General features: G+C 41.4%; 1 protein-coding gene across 2 annotated transcripts; it reads right to left on the reverse strand.

Moving 5' to 3' along the window:
* Positions 1-4,405: 4,405 nt before the first annotated feature.
* Positions 4,406-14,876, reverse strand: peli2 (pellino E3 ubiquitin protein ligase family member 2). 2 transcript variants are annotated; one of them, XM_068339079.1, is made up of 6 exons: positions 14,592-14,876; positions 10,580-10,709; positions 8,691-8,792; positions 7,733-7,930; positions 7,371-7,559; positions 4,406-7,257 (listed from the first exon to the last, which is right to left on the reverse strand). In XM_068339079.1, exons 1-6 carry the CDS (start codon positions 14,666-14,668, stop codon positions 6,679-6,681), a joined length of 1,275 nt encoding a protein of 424 aa, XP_068195180.1. In that variant the 5' UTR covers positions 14,669-14,876; the 3' UTR covers positions 4,406-6,678. The 2 variants fall into 2 exon arrangements, with proteins under 2 accessions (XP_068195180.1, XP_068195181.1); XM_068339080.1 differs by lacking the exon at positions 14,592-14,876 and having other exon boundaries at positions 10,538-10,672.
* Positions 14,877-18,594: the final 3,718 nt, after the last annotated feature.

Consider the following 18,594-nt stretch of genomic DNA (forward strand, 5'->3'; position numbering starts at 1 on the left):
TGTTCCAGCTCTGGGGATTTGTAGAATAAGATAAAAAAGGGCATTAATGGTGAATTGTGACGGTCCAACAGAGCAAAACTGTTGTTTGAAATGTGCATACGTTTCCTCTGCAGAATCCTTTTCACATCAACAATCTATATTGTCTCTTCTGACTGCTGCTGAGTTTTGTAATTCTGCACCTCTTGAAAACACACCGGATAGCCACGCATGAGCGACTGGCTTACCAGACCACTGAGTGAAATTCAATTTATTTGATTTTGTATTTTCCTCACTTACCACATATCTGTTTTAATCTTACCTTAAGCATCCTTGAAATGAGGTGTAATCCAGTTAAGCCCTTTGAATCTGCTTCACAGCCACATTACACCCATTCATCATCCCATAAACAGTCTCAATATTAAACACTTGCTCACCGAGTGTCCACAAGCCAAAATCCACATACCGCAGTTACATTAAAGGATCCAAAATGGTCACATCAGCGTTTGTGCGAGTGTGACGAAGGCTCTTCAAAGGGAACCCGTACTATTTGATTTTCTCTAGGTTAGAAACATAACAAAACGTTGAGTGTGTTGGGTCCAATGTGATTAACAGACTGTGAATATAATCATTTTAATGTGCAGATTTAGTTTCTTTTTTTTACTTGTGTGTAACATAAATCCCCTCATTCAGAGACCTTCTACTTCATATCATATAAAATAATCACCCTCTCTCTTCATTCAGAAAACCATTCACCATTATTATAAGAAACAAATGTTTAGCAAAAATTAACAAAATAAGTCAACCTCTCTGCATTTCTGCTAAAATATAATGAGGCCTTGAACCAGCAAGTCTTCAAAGATATTATTTATCCTCTGTGATCCTTTGTCATTACAAGAAGCAGGGGACTCAAACAGGAGTAATAACAAGGCACACTGCTGTTTCTTTGTAACATGTGGCTACCTAAATGATCCTAAATAAGATAGATGACAAGGATAAAGCAAATCATAATCGCCATTTTGCACAATGGAACATAATAGTCTGTGGAGAGCCGGGGACAACAAACAGAGCTCCTGGTTCCCATCGCCTGGAGCAGCACACCTAGTCGAGAGCAATTAAAATGAGAGGATTCAATTTTGTCAAACACCAGGAACCTGAGATAAATCTTGTATCTCATTTTCCAGTAGAGGACACTCCCTCACGCCGGCGCTATCGTGTTTGTTCTGGTGTTTTTAAGAAACAGTCGGCTGCTGACGGAGTTGGTAAAACAACCCCATTCCATCCTTTACACTAATCCCAATCATTCCAGTATGAGAGGCGGGGGTGAGACTGGGAATAAAAGGTGACCTCAGACTGCAGTGATGCCGTAAAATTTGGACACCCCTCCTGTACTGTTTCCATGTGAGAGAAATCCACTTACTTGAACTGATAAAGATTTAATTAACACATGATATGCAATTATTCCATGATTAAAGTAATTTGTCCATGTGTTTGGTGGAGAAAAGACAGAGAGAGAGAGAGAGGGAGAGAGAGCACCAGGGGCCCAAAGACTCTCAACGTTTGTATTTATGACTTCATTCTCCTTTCCCTTCACATGTTCTAATACAATATTTATAGCAGCTCCTCCATGACCTGTGTTTATTTGCCATTTATTTGAAAACTCATTTGATATTCATTGAGAAAGTAATAAGCCAAGGACGGTGTCAAATCAAGACCCACGTGAAATAGCAAATATGCCTGATACAATCATAATCCTGTTCAAACTGCAGTACATACGGCTCGATTGGTGTGATGGTACACCTGCAAATCAAGCAGACAAAATACCACAAAAATAGGAATTTATTTATTGTTTTTTTTATTAGATCTAATCTCGTGGAACCAAAGTAAAAGTTATGACATGTTTGACCTTGGCCACTGATGGAGAAAGGTGAGATCAGTTCACATTGAAACATCTGAGGTGCTGACACGGCGTGACTAACCACACAAGACAGAAATAGTGTAACCAACATCATCCTATGTTTGCCACCACACCACGGCGGTCCAATATGCTAGATTAGAAAAAAAAATGGCTGCCAAGTTTACTATTAAAAACCAGGGAGACAAAATATGTCTCACATTTCCTTCTGAGGGTTGCATGTGATGTTGCTGAATTTACGCACGGGGAAGAGCACTATCTCTTATTTACAGATGATGATATGCATATAATTTTGCTCAGCACCATGTTGGGTAATTTAGGTAAGTAACACACACTTAAACTTGCCAGCTAAGGTGTCCTGCTGATAGCTTGGCACCCAGCCTGCAGCCACCTGTGGCATTTCATGTAAGGTGTTGGGTGGGTGGAGGGCGGGGGTGGGGGCAGAAAAAATGGAGAGAAGAAAAACCCGACTGAGGTTGAAGCCTACAAAAATCCTGAAGAAAAGTGTAAAGGGACGTTTTGCTTTGTGACAGACAGCTGCTGCACACTGTTCTGAAAAGCTTGTTGCTGAGTGTAAAACAATTTAAAAAATGTTAATGGTTTTGTAATGCTTTACACATTTTCTCAACTGTGGAGGATTCTGGAATCTGAGGTTAAACACAGATTCCTGTCTAGCAAGAAATATTTTGAAGAGTTACAAAATCTGTCATTACACATCGCTAAGAAGGTAACCGTGTTGTCTTTTGCTTTAAATTATGTTTAATTATTGCCTACGGGTACGCCATCAGCTTTACAGAAGGTTCGTTTATTTTTTCAAGCTTCAGCTTGTGAAAATAGCTGTGTAATGCATTTTGTGCCTCTAATAGGTTTTCAAAACTTACAATGGTGGTCGAGCTCTGGAGTCAGTGAAAGATGCAGGATTTTAAATATTTGGGGAGCTGAACTAAAATCAGGGATTCTTTTTTTATGTGCGTCTCATGTGTAACCTAACGTGGAATTATGGAATTAATGTCCTATTTAAGATTAAATTAACTATTTATGTCTATCTCCTGCAGCATTTCCTGGATCCATACTAACCAAACAGGGTGTGGAATTTTAAAGGACGTGTGCTCCAGCAGAACAGGTCTGGTGTTGGTCAGCAATTCTGTCTGGCAATAAATATGAACCCTTTACCCATAAAGGAATTTTTTGTACAATTATAACGTCAATGAAAAGATTGTGAAATTTGACAGAAGTTAATTAGGTTTTAAAAGGCGATGATAGAAGTTTGTTCAAAGGCCAGATTGGGTTTAGCACATGAACCTTTTCCATCCAGGAAGCTGCTTTAAGAAAAATATTGTATCATTCTTCTTTATTTGCATAACACTGCCCTGCTTAAGGCAGGGGAGTCACTGAGCGATCTTAAAATTAACATGCTGTCACCTTCAGTGTTTCTTCTGTCATTCAGAAAAACAGGCAAGTGTGCAGACATATGAACCCATCTCACATCTGCTGCAGAAAAGTTAATTAGGATGCAAGGCATCCCACAGCCCCATTTCTTTCCAAATGCATAACCGACATGTTATGTATTTAAATCCCTTTCATGTGGCCTTATTATAGAGGACATGAAGTCAAATGGGACTGATGGAAACTGTCATCGTACAATATTTTTGCAGGCACATAAAAATAAAAGCAAAACATAAAAAAAATCACAACTGTGCTTAATTGTCAGCTGCGTTTTCTGTATGATACCAGAAATTAAATCTCAAATTAATTTAAGAACAGTATAATTAATTTGATAAAGTTGCAAAGACATGGAATGTATGAAAGAGTAATCACTAAATGCCCAACTTAAAATGTGTAACATACGTCTCATGTGGTGAGTGTATTTGCTCATGTAGAGGATTTTCAGGCATTTATAGATATGTTAATTTAATTAGTTTTCAAATGAAATTGTGATGCATCAACGATGAGGTTTTTTTTTATTGTAAACATCAAACTTCCGTTTCTTTGCTGCAGGCTTGGTTGGCGGGCTTTGTGCCAATATCTGCATTGTTTAGGAAACAATGCCCTCTGGTGGGCACAGTGAAAAACTACATCCACTCAGTATAGGCCCTCGTGTCGTCATTTTGTATTGTAAATATTGTTAAGATAATAACAGATAAGATTTAATAAGAAAAAAATGTGACAAAAAATTGATTTCAAGAAAAATGTGTCCCTTATCTCAAAAAATGCTGTTTGATGGAGCTATCAGAACCACTAGGAACTATCAAAACTCATTTTTGGTAACTAAGATAGCAGGGAGACGCTCATACTGAAGGTGATGCAACAAATGTGTAATAGTGATTAAAGTTTGCTGCTGTTACGTGTGCAGAGCTGAAACATCTGGAGTTCACAGCAATACTGGTGTCAAAAAAACAGATTCTCATGAGCTGCACATAACCAGTGTCACAGGCTTATCTAGTACCGTTGACATTTTACACGACTCAGATTTCAAGAAGACCTATAATCAAAGAAAAGGAAGTCATTTTTCAGTTATTTTTAAAAAATATTTTATTCTTTGCAAAGGAGGCATTGGGAGAATCAGTGCTTTTTATGGCTTGTTGACAGAGTTCCTGTAATCATAGAACAAGCCCTTGGGTGAACTGAGGGCCCCACCCGTGTTTACCAAGGAGGAATGTTTGAGGCAGCTACGCAGCAGCTGTTAGAGAACACGGACTTAAGCATTAGGCTGAGCATTTGAGCTGAAAGTGTTGAAAAGGAATGCTACTGTTCAGTATATGGCTTAGCACTTGACCCTGCTTGGCAGTGACATAAAATGAGAAAAAAAGAAAAAACAAACCATTCAGAAACACTCTGGTATGAGTGAGATGCAATACAACTGATGGTTTCAAGTGTTTCCTTAGAAGGACACCCAAAAATTCACACAGCAGTCCACCCCACTATTATAGTCCACTACTAAGATCATAGTTTTTAGTTGTAATGGTCAGGAGCCCTTAATGAAGTTGATTCTAGCTTTTAACTATACTGAACCACTTAACTTTACTCAATGAAATGCAATCAAAGAGAAAATTTCAATCCTACGATACAAATGCTTCACAGCTCGTATTTGTAGTGCTCAATAACATTTGAAATTTAGTGGCAGAAACACACTCCATATATGGACACTGTCTTGTGAGCTATCACAGAAATAAATACACAGAACTGACCCAGAATCATTCATTTCAATTCATCTGCTCAATGTTGTGCACAACGTGACTCATCCATGCACAATAGAACTTACCAAATTTTGGCATGATGTGTGATAATATCATTATTCCCATGGAGCTGGTTTTTGAACGACTGGACAGCCTTGACTGTAATCCAGAGTTCTCAATATTCCACCATAGCAGCGGTTTGGGTTCAGCATTGTTTACAGAAACACTTTGGATTGAAGAGCGGTCGTTACATCTCCCATCTGGAGGAGAGGAAAACATTTCTCCTTATATTTGGTATAATCTGGATGCTGCTGACTCTGTGCCCAGATTTGACAGCATACCAATCACTGGATGAGACCCAGGGTGGGATAAAGCTAAGAACAGTGCAGGTTGAATACAGTACATGTGTGGGGCAGGGACGACGCTTGCAAACTATCAAGCAGGCGGTGGTTGATGCGTACAGTATCACAGTTCCAGAGATGGGTTCACCTGTTCTACTAAAGAAGCAAGTTGTGAGATCGAAGCACCACCAACGCAGAGAGTCAATGTATATCAATACAATCACGGTCAAACCCTGAGGTAGGTTCGACTCCTTCTTGGAACAGGTTGGGCTTCAGGCAAGATCATGGAGACTGGGGTGAAATGATGGCTGGTAAGTTCAACAAAACCCAAAAGCACCCACACAGTGCAGCCCACACTCACACAATCACATGCATGCATACACTTGTCTACATTCTCACACGTTAATTATGCAGAAGAAAAATATATTAACATTTGCAGTGTAGTAAAATACCCCTTAGTCCAATATAAATGTGGGGACGTATCTGTTGAGGTGTCATTATATTATGTCTTATGTTAGCAAAACCCTACCCCCCCTTTGCCTTCAAAATATTCTTTCTTTAATGAAAATCAGTCCCACAGTTTATTGGGATTTGAGGCACTGGATTGTATCTCTATACATAAAACATCCCACCTCCTCTGCTTCTGAAGGTTTGTTCAGCAAATGGAAGCCAAATCCAGAGCTGCGTGATCTAGATGCCAGTGAGGGTTCAGGGCCAAAAGGGCAATGAGAGCACTTAAGTAGTGAGACCCCTGAGTTCCTTCTTGTTTTCCTCCCAGCCAACAGTCCAGCTGTTGGCTCTGTAAAACCTGTCTCAGACCCACTAGGAACTGAACTATAAACCTTATTTCACTCCCAACAGACACAAATAAACCACCACTATCTGGTTCGGTTTCATTCATGAGTAAAAGCAATCCATTCCCTCCTCAGCCTTAAATACATCGCTGATGGAAACCTTTTTTTTTTTAATGGAGCCCTGTTTACAGTGGTTGGTGAGCAGGACAGCTGAAACAGTATTTCATTCTGAAGGAGCCCGGCATCTGTGGTCCAGTGTGCTCCACATCTGTGTCCCACAGTGGCCAAACAGCCACAAGAACCCCTAAACAGTCTGTAACCACTATCAGTTGTGCAGAATCCACAGTACACGAAGAGAACTTTGGAAGACTCTGTTCCACAGCTGTCTTAGATCATGAAAAGGAAAATAATCGCAACATTTTCACAGCATGTCACCATTCCTGGCAAACTTTTGTGCCAGAGCCGGACCCCCCCACTCAGTCTACCGGGCCCTGGAAGATTAGCTTGGACCAGCCCTGGGTGAGGCCCAGCTGGCTGGCACAGAAGGGGCAAGCAGCGTGGAAGGCATGGGTGCCATGAGGCAGAGGTATCTCCGCCCAGTACTTCACTGACTTCTCAGAACACACATGTCCACATGGCACAAAGGCATGTGTGGGCGCACCTGTGTCCACGTAGAATGCTGCCTCACATCCCAACCACAACGGCACATAAGGCCCCACCACACGACACATGGGACACTCTCGGTGCGTGTTGGGCTCCTGCTCAGAGCGGTGACCCCAGTTATGGTAGCCGTGCACGTGGCCGCAGGCTAAATAGACCCATGGCTGCTTGTCCTCCAGAGAGGAGAGGGCACGGCTGCGTTGCATGCTGGGAAAGGCCAGTGTGTTGAGACCTACAGGGCACTGGGGCCGCGCTGCGTTGATCTCCTGCCTGAGAGCTTCCAGATGCTTTTGGGTGGGAGCGTGAAACAGACCTTCAGCAGTACGCCACAGCAGAGTGGCTCCACACAGGTCCACCAGGGACCCATCCTGCAGGATGTTACTCTCGTTCTCCACCTGCACAGGATGACGCAGCATTAAGTGACATCATCATCAACTATATTGTGTTGATGAGTTGAGAGAGATGTGCTTTGTGATGCTTCAGTTTCTGTTTGCATGAAGCTACTGACCAGTTTGCCGGGGGTCTGTGCTGAGCGGGTCTCCCTCAGGGTGTAAACATCCCCACAGACAGAGATCTCCCTCCAGATGCCAGGCCTTGACTCTTCTGTAAAGCCACCTTTAGGGTGCATTACCAGCACACCATTGGTAGTTAGTCCGTCCATATGACCGTCAGGGTTCTTCCATTTAGCTGCTTTTTCCTGTTGGTAAGATAGAACATAATGCACATTAATGTACTGAGTGCCATAACGTTACAACTAAAATCAATTATCTAGTCGGACTAAAATGGTACCAAGTGGAAATCCAAACCTCCATTAAGACAGAGATAAACAGAGATACTGTAAATCTACCGTATACTCTAAATAGTAATTACCCCGAGGAAGATGTTTTTGGATGAATCGAAGCCAGCCGCGTAGATGCGAGCAGTGAAGGGCGGGTTACGCTCACACACAACTCGACAGGCAAAGCGAGAGATGGTACTCTGAGTGATGGGTGCATCCTCTCCCTCCTGGCCTCCTGCTATTGTGTCAGTCACCACAAAGTCTATGGGACTCTCAGTGGAACGCCCAATCTACAAAACCAAACAGGAACAAATGAATTTATGCTATATTTGTAATGTAAATCGTTCTCCTTCGTTTTTTCCTGGCAGTGCAGTCACGTGCCAGTTTTACATTTGAATGGTGGGGGTGTGTAGGAACACAACATACTTCCACAAAGTTTACCACAACAGCATGTTGTTTTATCAGAGTATCTCTGAAAAAGATCTGAGGTCCCATACAAAAAGAACCAAAGAAAAAAAAAGCATTTCCCTTTCATCTTAAAGTTACATATTTTGAATACTTTCTCCCTCTCGGCTGTCTTCCTTTCTGTTTTAGTCTTGTTCAAGAGGCGTGTGTGTGTGTGTGTGCTATGCTAGCTTTTCTCTACCCACCATCTCGGTACTGTATTTTCAAATTTAATCAGAAGAAAGATCAGCCAACAGTAATCTATGGTCTGAAGCATTCCTTTGTAAAAAGGTAAACACAACATGCATCCATTTTGAAGGTAGAGCTGCAAATATTCTCATACAGAGAGCTCAGTTCACTATTAGAAGCTAAAACAATAGCTGCTTTGGTAATCAGTTCAAAAATAGCTTTAAATAAGTTTACTTGAGGATTTTAAAAGATTAAGCATCACAAGCAAGTAAAAAAACAAGCCATTTCAATTCATCTGTTTGTGCTCTGGATTGATAATGAAAGCATTGTTTAGTTGCTGCCTGAATCATAAGAAGGTTATTCAGAAGCGTCGTACATGTGGTCCAAAGGGGGAACAGTGTCATTTCATGTTTTCACCTGAAACATGTCTGTGTCTTTATCATGGCTGTACTCCACCACCACTGTCTGGTTTCTGGACAGAGTGTAGGAAATGCTGTGTTGGCCTTTACAGTTCACCGCCTGAAAAATACAAAGAACAAAATGAGCTTCATAATGTCATAGCATAGTAAACACACACAAACAACAACTACAGTGCTAGTTAGAAGAGGCCATCGGTACATTTGGTCTCGTGTTCATCTTGTCAGTTGTAGCTAAATTAGTTTAGAGGGTTGTTGTTTTCATTCTGATGGATTGGTTGTGTTTTTTAAAAACAGAAAAAAAGCATCAACATTTCAGCTAAATTATCTGGCAGAAGTGTTTAAAGTTGCTCTTGTGACAGTGGCCACAAACAGGCTGAGTAACAGGTGACCTGCCCCAGTCAGTGCAGCAAAGGAGGTCGATTTAAAGTCACCCAGGGCCAGCTCCCATCAACACTTTACCACATGCAACCATCATCCTGATATAATCTGGGAATTCCATCACGTGTAAAAGGGGAAGAGGCAGAGAGAAAGTGGATCGTTAGCACTCTGCTGTAACCATAGAGACAGGTGGTGACAAATGTCACCATCATATGCAGTCTTTTCTGGATCGTGCCACTACAAACAAATGTTGCTCCACCTGTTCAGAGAAGTTTGTACATGCTCAAAACAGAAACAACTGTTTCACACAGGATGAATGATGAAAACACAGCGAGAAGAGATCCAACACCCTGCTGGCTACTTCAAATGATCAATCAGAACGACGCTGAGCTCAACCTGAGGTGTGATGGTGGATATAGCTCATGGGAGCTCCACATTATGTATCATGAACACATCAGTGTGGACAGACCCAAGAGTGCTCCCTTTATTGTTGGTTAGTTCACACACTGATAGGGTGCTGGATTAGATAATATTGCAGCAGGAGAAACTACCAAAGTAGAAAAGCAAGTGGGATGGTTTGGTTTACTTTATTCCTGTGGGAAAAAGCCTCTACACAATCTACACTCTCCTGTTTGTCCCTAAGGAATGCGATATTTTTGACCTTGTGTACAGCTGGCCGTGCAGGGTCATATAACTGCAACAACTACTTCCTCAGGTCACCCTTCTAATCCAAGGCCTGGTAACAGGGTGACAGAGCGGAACAGTGGTGAAAGAGGAAGAAACTCACAAAAGTTCCCATCTTTGAAACAGTCCATGTGCAAATTTCACTCTTTGTTCTGCTAGGCTGTGCGGCAAACAGCCAGATCCAATAAAAAATGATTTTCTGATGAAACAGTGTGTGAAAGTACTTGTAGTCCAGAGCAGCAAAAATATTTAGCCTCATTTGTAGAACACGAAGGAAAAAAACAAAAATAAAAACAACCTACACTTGAAGAAAATGCTAAATCAATGAAAGTCTATTTCAGATAGCAGGGCTATACATGTGATAACCTGAACCAGAGAGCCACAGATGTAAGAACATTGGCCTCTGAGGTGCAGAAGTAGGCAGGTCTACTGGCTTTTCACTTGGGAGCAGGCAGGCAGTCATGTAATACTTGATGGGGCAGTTTCTGCCAAACAAGTTACTGCAAAATAAAATGTTCACGCCAGCAAGTGCTGGAACATAGTGGTATAGTGCTGGAAATGTAGAAGTTAAATCTGCCCTCAGGATAGTAAAGGACGGCACTCTATGGCCGTCCTTTACCACTGAAGTCAATGAAAAACATTTATGCCATATCAGCCATGCTTGTTCCTAAATTCCCGAATTCAGCGTTACTGTGGAACTGCACGAGTTGTATACTAACAAAAATCTATTTGCATAAATTTTTATGTAAAATATACAAGAAGACGACTGTTCATTCTTATTGCCTGTGTGTTGAAGACACCCCACATTCATCTTCCATTGTGTACCTTGCTGGCCTGGGGTGTATTGAGGATGTGCACAGTGCTTGGCTTGACACCATTGGCTTTGGTCCTCCTGTGTAGCGCAAATCTGCTTTTCCGTCTACCCCGATCTCCATTCGGCAGAGAGCCATTGTACCTGTCACAGATGGGGGTGGGAGTGGAGGGAAGGTCAGAAAATCCGTTAATTTTTTCTTTTCAATCCAAATAGAAAAACTTCCTAGGTGCAAAAAATATGTGTCCAACAAGATTTACAGGCAGCATCACTGTGGCGATCATAAGAATAAACACAAGGAATTATTTAAAAAATAAACATGGGCTTTGCCATGCATTGTATTACAGTACTAGCTATAAACCCTTTTTGTAAGCTAAGCATTACCTTGGATAAAACCTCATTATATAACGCACTCTGTTATTACTTGTGATTGCAATGAGCTCATTCTGTGTTGACCCAAGTTGTTCTTTTGCAGTGTTCCAGCAGGAGGTTTTATGATGTTAGGTTTAGAAGCACTGTACACTCTGGATTGAGAACTGACTCAAATTCTGTCTCAGATTAAATTCATACTCTAATACAGAAGACACCAAGTTTTCGAAGCCAAACCCTCGGCACAACCGGAGGAGCAACTCAGGTGATTTCCACCTTCTGCGTTACCTCTGCAACACCAGGTTTCAATCTGAACTCTCAGTTTGCTGTGGAACACTTTGCCCAGGTAGCTCCTTATGAATGAAGAAGCCCCTTCCGGTAAGACTGGCCCTCTCCCCATCCACCAGCTGGTTCCTACAGCTGGGACACCCCATGCTCAACTGTCATCCAACACACGGACCTTCTGTCATATGCTCACATGTAACCAGTGTGTTGAAAGAACACTCAGCAAGACAGATATTAATCTGTTAAAAGCCATAGCAGTGACTATGATGAGAAAAATAGACTCCACAAACCAATGCACAATCGGACATTTTTCCGTTTTGTTGACATACAAATACGACAGCTGCAACAAAGGCCTCTTAGTGCTCCTCCACAATTCCCTCCAAAGCTACTCCACCTGTCTCATGTCTCCACACGGCTGGCCAGGAATGGAAACACATGGTCCCAGTCAGCACAGTGCACAAAACTGGCATGTAAAACAAGTCACCCACAGAGAGGCAACGGATGATAACAGATACAACTTAAACCGATGTACTTAGAGTGGATGGAGAAGACAAAATAATAGTAGATATTTGTAACAGAGTCACTTATAACGCTTAAATTGTTTATCTTTTACCTCTGATGATGATATTGACTAGTAACAGTTTTCTTTAACATCTTTGTTTTAAATATGTCCTCTGGTTGAACAGAATGGGACAGATAGCATATAACACAAAACATGAGAAAAAACACGATGCATTTTCTCCTAAGATATGCTCAATACTACCTGATTACAAACATAGTGAGGCGTATGTTTCTAAACTGTCATTCATATTAAGCTCATTAAAAAAAACTGATTAATAGATTCTGGCATATCGCCAATCATCTTATACTAAAATTAAAGCCTAGCAGGCACATCACAGGCAGATATGCTGAGATGTTTAAAACTTCATTAACATGACACAGAGATGGCAGCATTAAAGGGCTACAGAGATTGGCCAAGATGTCAGATGATGCTGCAAAGTAAAATTACAAGCCATTAGTGCTGCAGATAGACCAGTCTGAAATATACACATAAGTAGTGCATTATGAAATTTGGGATTCAGAACTCAGATTGAAATCTCCTTATCGGGTGAGTGAGATTTAAAAATAAAGGTAGCACATCTCAACAATCAGTGTAAGTTTACACCAAACATCCTCATTGATCTGCAGCACTAAGTCAGTACACCAAGAAGAGAATGGAGGTAGCCATGCAAGTAATAAGAGACAGCACCGTCATGGCAACAAACCTCTGAGGGAACTGCTGCTTAGCTATCTCGTCTACCATCAGGCTTGTCATCGGGATGTGACATAGTTATCATACATCCAAAAGCCACAAGCACAAACATATTTTTTTCTGACAAGAAAATTGTTCCTGATAGTGCAAATGAAGCTGTACGTACTTAGTCGTTGTCTTTTTTTGTTAACTTTGGTGATTATAAACCTGTCAAATCTAATTCAAATATATGCTTTCATGTCAGAACGCAGAACAAAGGTATTCTCAACAATGTGACAAGCTCAGCCAGGAGTAACACAGAATCAGCACTTTTTGTCCCTTTTAATTAAAGGTATGGGCCTTAGCATATGGGTGGAGGTTGACAGACATGAGCATTAGATTTAAAACATTTCAAACAAAAGTCATCCTACAACACAAACACCTAAAGCAGTACTCAGACGTTTTAATAACTTGTTACAATAATGGTTGCCATACAGTTTAACCTGTGAACACTGATGAAACACAAGGTGTTTCCTCATAGCAGCTATTGCTGTCGACAGTTTGACAGAACAAGTCTGTAGAGAATTATAACAGGTTTTACTTTCGACTGAACAAATCTTAAACATGCATACTCGCATACACGTGCACACACACATGCATGCACGCCGCACACACACACACACACACACACACACACACACACACAACTGCTTTGATGAACAAATACAAAGTCACGTCATGTCTTCCTCGTTAGCAAGATGATAAGACAATACATCAGCATATTTGGGCTCGGTATTGTTTCAAAGTTCTGACATGCCATTTCTTGTCATATTTCAGCATTTGACTTGTATAATGTGGAAAAAAAATATCAGAGGAATTTATATTTCATTCAGTAAAATGGTTTTTAAAACAAATATTAGATATGAAGTTCTGCACACAATAATTAGAAAAAAACAATTCACAGACACTCTGGAGTATACTGTCTCGTAATCTCAGTATTATCTCAGTGTTACTATATAAATTTACCACTACAAAGTACTTACTGTCAACCACCATAACCAAAAAAGGTTACAGCACTTGATTGAAAGGGTAATGAAAGTCAGCTTCATCAAGAGTCTCAAAACCCTGATTAAGGCTGATTTGTAACAGTCAACACATATCTGATTTGATAGCAACTAAAATGGGATTTTATATGGAGGTGAAAATTTTACAAGGTAAAATGTTTCAATCCATATCTGCCACAATAATTACTTCCACTTTTTTCAATAAATGTTTAAATGTATTATAAAGACATAGTACAGAGATATTTAACCAACCAACTTTACTAGTCAAAAGCCACTACAGTCCCCCACCAAGACTTAAAACAAAATAGAAAGAGCACATGTTTGGATAAGTAATGTAAGCGATTTTAAACTTTTTCATGAAGTAAAAAGGTATGTGTTGATAACTTTGGCCTTGCAGAATCGTGAGTTGAACGTCGTCCAGATGTTCAGTGGTGCAGACTGAGCATCTGATAGCATTGAACATAGGAAAGCATGGGACTGGGGGAAGGGACCATCACCACTTCCGAATTCCTTAAACCCCATGAATCCATTCAACTCTAAGGTAGGAGGGAACCCCCCGGTGCGAGTACGGGACCACTTCACCTCAGTCTAGAAAGTTAACTGAATGCCTCTGACTGCTCGACAACGACTGGTAAAAAAAAATAAAGCTAAGATGCCATTTCTTTCACGGTCATTAGTGAAGGAATAAAACGTCGCCACCAACTCAAAACTTCAGTGTGGGCAGATTTGATTGACACGTGTCTGATTAGTGTTGTAACGTGAGCGTGTGAAAAATCTCAACTTTTCCTCAGTGTGTGTGTGTGTGTATATATATATAATATATACAGTATATTCTATATATTATAGATATAATGTATATATACACATACATATATATTATACGTATATATATAATTCAAAATGTTGAAATACATATACTTTATTTTCGAAATGTACAGTCACGTCACCAAGCTAGCTTCGTGAGTACCCTCTTGTGAAACTTCCTCAAGAGTAGTACTCGTTTTCCCACTGTCGAACGAAGGGGACAGTATAAAGTAAAAATAAACCATGTGTATGTACCAACGAGGCTAAACTTACCCTAGAACCACCAGCTCCCCGTATTTCACTGGGTCTTTGGACGGGGCACAGTGCTCCTCTTGGCTTGACGAAAACATGAGGCTTCTAGCTTCACTGTGAAAGGTTAGCTGTACAGTAATAACAGCGGAACAAAAACCTTCAAGAACCGCTTTCAAAAATCACAAATGACTGTCATATCAGATAATATATTCAGCGGAAACTGCGTCTATACCTGCATCGATCTAGCAAATTTCCCTATAAACAAACTTTTTTAGCGTAACAGGCCTGACAGTAACTTACTTGGCGGCTGACTCCGCTCTGAAGCAGATACAAAAACAGCGAGGACCAGAGCTGGAATGTACCATTTCCTTGTTCCCTTCTTTGTGTAGGGGGATCCAATATCAAAACTACAACAAGCGTACTATTGTAATACGTGGATTTGCTGTAAGTCAGAATCAAATATTAATAATTACAACAAAAATAAATAATTAAGGGATTAATTAATTCTTTGTTCATCAAAATAATCGCGTGGGAGCTTCTCCCCAATGTTCCCCACCTCTCGTGGTCCGTGGACTGAACCCTGCGTTATGTAAACAAGGAGCACAATCTGGGAATTCCTGAAGGGATCATACTTTTCTTGATGTGTTTGCAAAGTTTCCTGTTTCACATGTCTTGCGACAAACGGGGTTTTCACAGACCTTTCATCATAGCTTCTTTTTAATACAGGTATCGTGGGGCACTCCTTTTTAAAACAAAAAACCAATAGGATCACAAAATAGTCTCAGACATGACAATTCCACCAACGAACAAACACAGGCGGCTACAGAAGGTGGAGCACTGAAATACGCATTTCCTGCCTGAGATCATATGTTTACAGAGAAAGGATTGTGATAATCAGATTGTCTTGTCTTAATTGTGAGCTCCTGGGCACTTTCACGGAAGTTATTTGATTGTGACTTAATTACAGTGTTTAATGCATTTGAATGATCACGCAGTACAATGACATCACCATTTACCTGCATGTATGGAAGTTCTTTGTTTCTTTTTTCTTCTTAACATTGCTCATTTGATCATTTCAATCTTCTTTTTTATTTGTTTTTTCATTTGTTGGTTGTACAACTACAGGTCGTCTCTGCTCATTTCACTGTCTGTCTCTAATGTCTTGATAATCACGTGGGTTCAAGTGAAAATGCAAATCACTGAAACATTGAAGATGACGTTCCCACTGCTCTATTGTTACCAAATATCCACACCTTACACCTCTTCTTCTTTCAAATTTTCCCTTCAGGGGTCGCCACAGTGAATCAGTTGCCTCCATCTAACCCTGTCTTCTGCATCCTCTTCTCTCACACCAACTACCTTCATGTCCTCTTTCACTACATCCATAAACCTCCTCTTTGGTCTTCCTCTAGGCCTCCTGCCTGGCAGTTCAAAACTCAGCATCCTTCTACCAATACATTCACTATCTCTCTGTACTGGACTTGTCCAAACCATCTCAGTTTGGCCTCTCTGACCTTATCTCCAAAACCTCTAACCTGTGCTGTCCCTCCGATTTACTCATTCCTGATCCTATCCTTCCTGGTCACTCCCAAAGAGAACCTCAGCATCTTCATCTCTGCTACCTCCAGCTCTGTCTCCTGTCTTTTCTCTAGTGACACTTTCTCTAGAGACAATAACATCACTGGTCTCACCACAGTTTTGTACACCTTTCATTTTAGCTGAAATCACACATCACACCTGACACTTTCCTCCACCCGTACCATCCTGTCTGGACACGCTTCTTCACCTCTTTTCCACACTCTCCATTGCTCTGGACTGTTGACCCTAAGTACTTAAAATCCTCCACCTTTTTGATCTCTTCTCCCTGTAGCCTCTCTCTTCCACTTGGGTCCCTCTCATTCACACACATGTACTCTGTCTCACTGCGGCTAACCTTCATTCCTCTCCTTTCCAGGACAAACATCCACCTCTCTAGCTTCTCCTCCACCTGTTCCCTGCTCTCACTGCAGATCACAATGTCATCTGCAAACATCATAGTCCATGGAGATTCCTGTCTAACCTCGTCTGTCAGCCTGTCCATCACCATAGCGAACAAGAAGGGGCTCAGAGCTGATCCCTGATGCAGTCCCACCTCAACCTTGAACTCCTCTGTCACACCTACAGCACACCTCACCACTGTCTTACAGTCCTCATACGTGTCCTGCACTGCTCTAACATACTTCTCTGCCACTCCAGACTTCCTCATACAATACTACAGTTCCTCTCTGGGCACCCTGTCGTAAGCTTTCTTTAGATCTACAAAAACACAACGGAGCTCCGTTTGGCCTTCTCTGTACTTCTCTATCAGCATCCTCAAAGCAAATACTGTATCTGTAGTACTCATTTTTGGCATGAAACCATACTGCTGCTGACGAATGCTCACTTCTTCCCTTAGTCTAGCTTTAACTACTCTTTCCCACAACTTCATTGTATGGATCATCAGCTTTATTCCTCTGTAGTTGCCACAACTCTGCACATCTCCCTTGTTCTTAAAAATGGGCACCAGCACACTTCTCCTCCATTCCTCAGGCATCTTCTCACTATGTAAGATCCCGTTGAACAACTTGGTCAGAAACTCTACTGCCACCTCTCCTAGATACTTACATACCTCCACAGGTATATCATCAGGGCCGAGTGCCTCTCCATTTTTCATTTTCTTCAATGCCCTCCTCGCTTCATCCTGACTAATCTTGGTTACTTCCTGGTCCACAACAGTCACCTCTTCTAGTCTTTGTTCTGTCTCATTTTCCTCGTTCATCAACTCTTCAAAGTACTCTTTCCATCTTCCCATCACACTACTGGCACCTGTCAATAGACTTCCGTCCCTATCCTTAATCACCCTAACCTGCTGCACGTCCTTCCCATCTCTGTCTCTGTCTTGCCAACCTGTATAAATCAGTCTCTCCCTCCTTACTGTTCAACCTAGCATACAAGTCATCATAAGCCAAATGTTTGGCCTTTGCTACCTCTACCTTCACCTTACGCTGCATCTCCCTGTACTCCTGTCTACTGTCCTCAGTCCTCTGTGTCCCACTTCCTCTTAGCTAACCTCTTTCTCTGTATACACTCCTGTACCTCCTCATTCCACCACCAAGTCTCCTTATCTACTTTCCTTCCAGATGACACACCAAGTACTCTCCTACCTGTCTCCCTGATCACATTAGCTGTAGTTGTCCAGTCATCTGGAAGCACCTCCTGACCACCCAGAGCCTGTCTTAACTCCTTCCTAAAAGTCACGAAACACTCTTCCTTTTTCAGCTTCCACCATTTCGTCCTCTGCTCTGCCTTTGCCCTTTTCATCTTCCTCACCACCAGAGTCTTCTGGCGTTCCTATACTCTTGGTGTTCCTCTTCTCTCTCTGCCTATGAACACACTTTACTCCTCTCCTTCTTTGACCAACAGTAGTCCAATTTCCACCGGCACCCTGTAGGTGAACAGCACCGATGGCGGTCGTTGTTAAGCCAGGCCTCGACGGATCCATTATGGAAGTCATAGTTTTGATTAGCATGTTTGATTTGGCAAAAGTTTACGTCGGATGCCCTTCCTGACACAACCCTCTGTGTTTATCCAGGCTCTTGCAGCTACTTTCTCTGTTATAACCTAAATCCTTGTAATTTGTCAGGTTATGAAACCCACATAACTACATCAATCAAGGATCAAACTATCCCAGTGAATTTATAAAAATAACATCAAACACAAGTTAGGACATTAACTTTGTTCAAAACGTTTTTGTCGGTGTTAAAATAGGCTTATTTACTGCACTGTGGGAAATGTAGTTTTGACCCATTTATTTTTAGACACTGACCTTTTAAGTTCTGGCAGGCCACGTAAAATGTTGTGGTGGACCACATTTGGCCCCCGGGCCTTGAGTTTGACACATGTGCCTTACACAGTTAAGTCAAGAACTTCTCTGCTGCCAGCATCGTTGCTTCCAACATCCCACATGTCCAGTTGTTCTCACGCTTTTCTGATAAATGTGCCACTT

Source organism: Antennarius striatus, chromosome 17 (assembly GCF_040054535.1).
Source record: "Antennarius striatus isolate MH-2024 chromosome 17, ASM4005453v1, whole genome shotgun sequence".
NCBI classification, from domain to species: domain Eukaryota; kingdom Metazoa; phylum Chordata; class Actinopteri; order Lophiiformes; family Antennariidae; genus Antennarius; species Antennarius striatus.

Excerpts from the sequence above, each read along its gene's own strand:
- peli2 (XM_068339079.1), bottom strand. The coding sequence starts at position 14,668 with ATGTTTTCGTCAAGCCAAGAGGAGCACTGTGCCCCGTCCAAAGACCCA. Across the intron at positions 7,560-7,732 it reads CCAAAAACATCTTCCTCGGG|GAAAAAGCAGCTAAATGGAA; the intron begins GTAATTACTATT and ends TCTTACCAACAG. Across the intron at positions 7,258-7,370 it reads CACAGACCCCCGGCAAACTG|GTGGAGAACGAGAGTAACAT; the intron begins GTCAGTAGCTTC and ends CATCCTGTGCAG.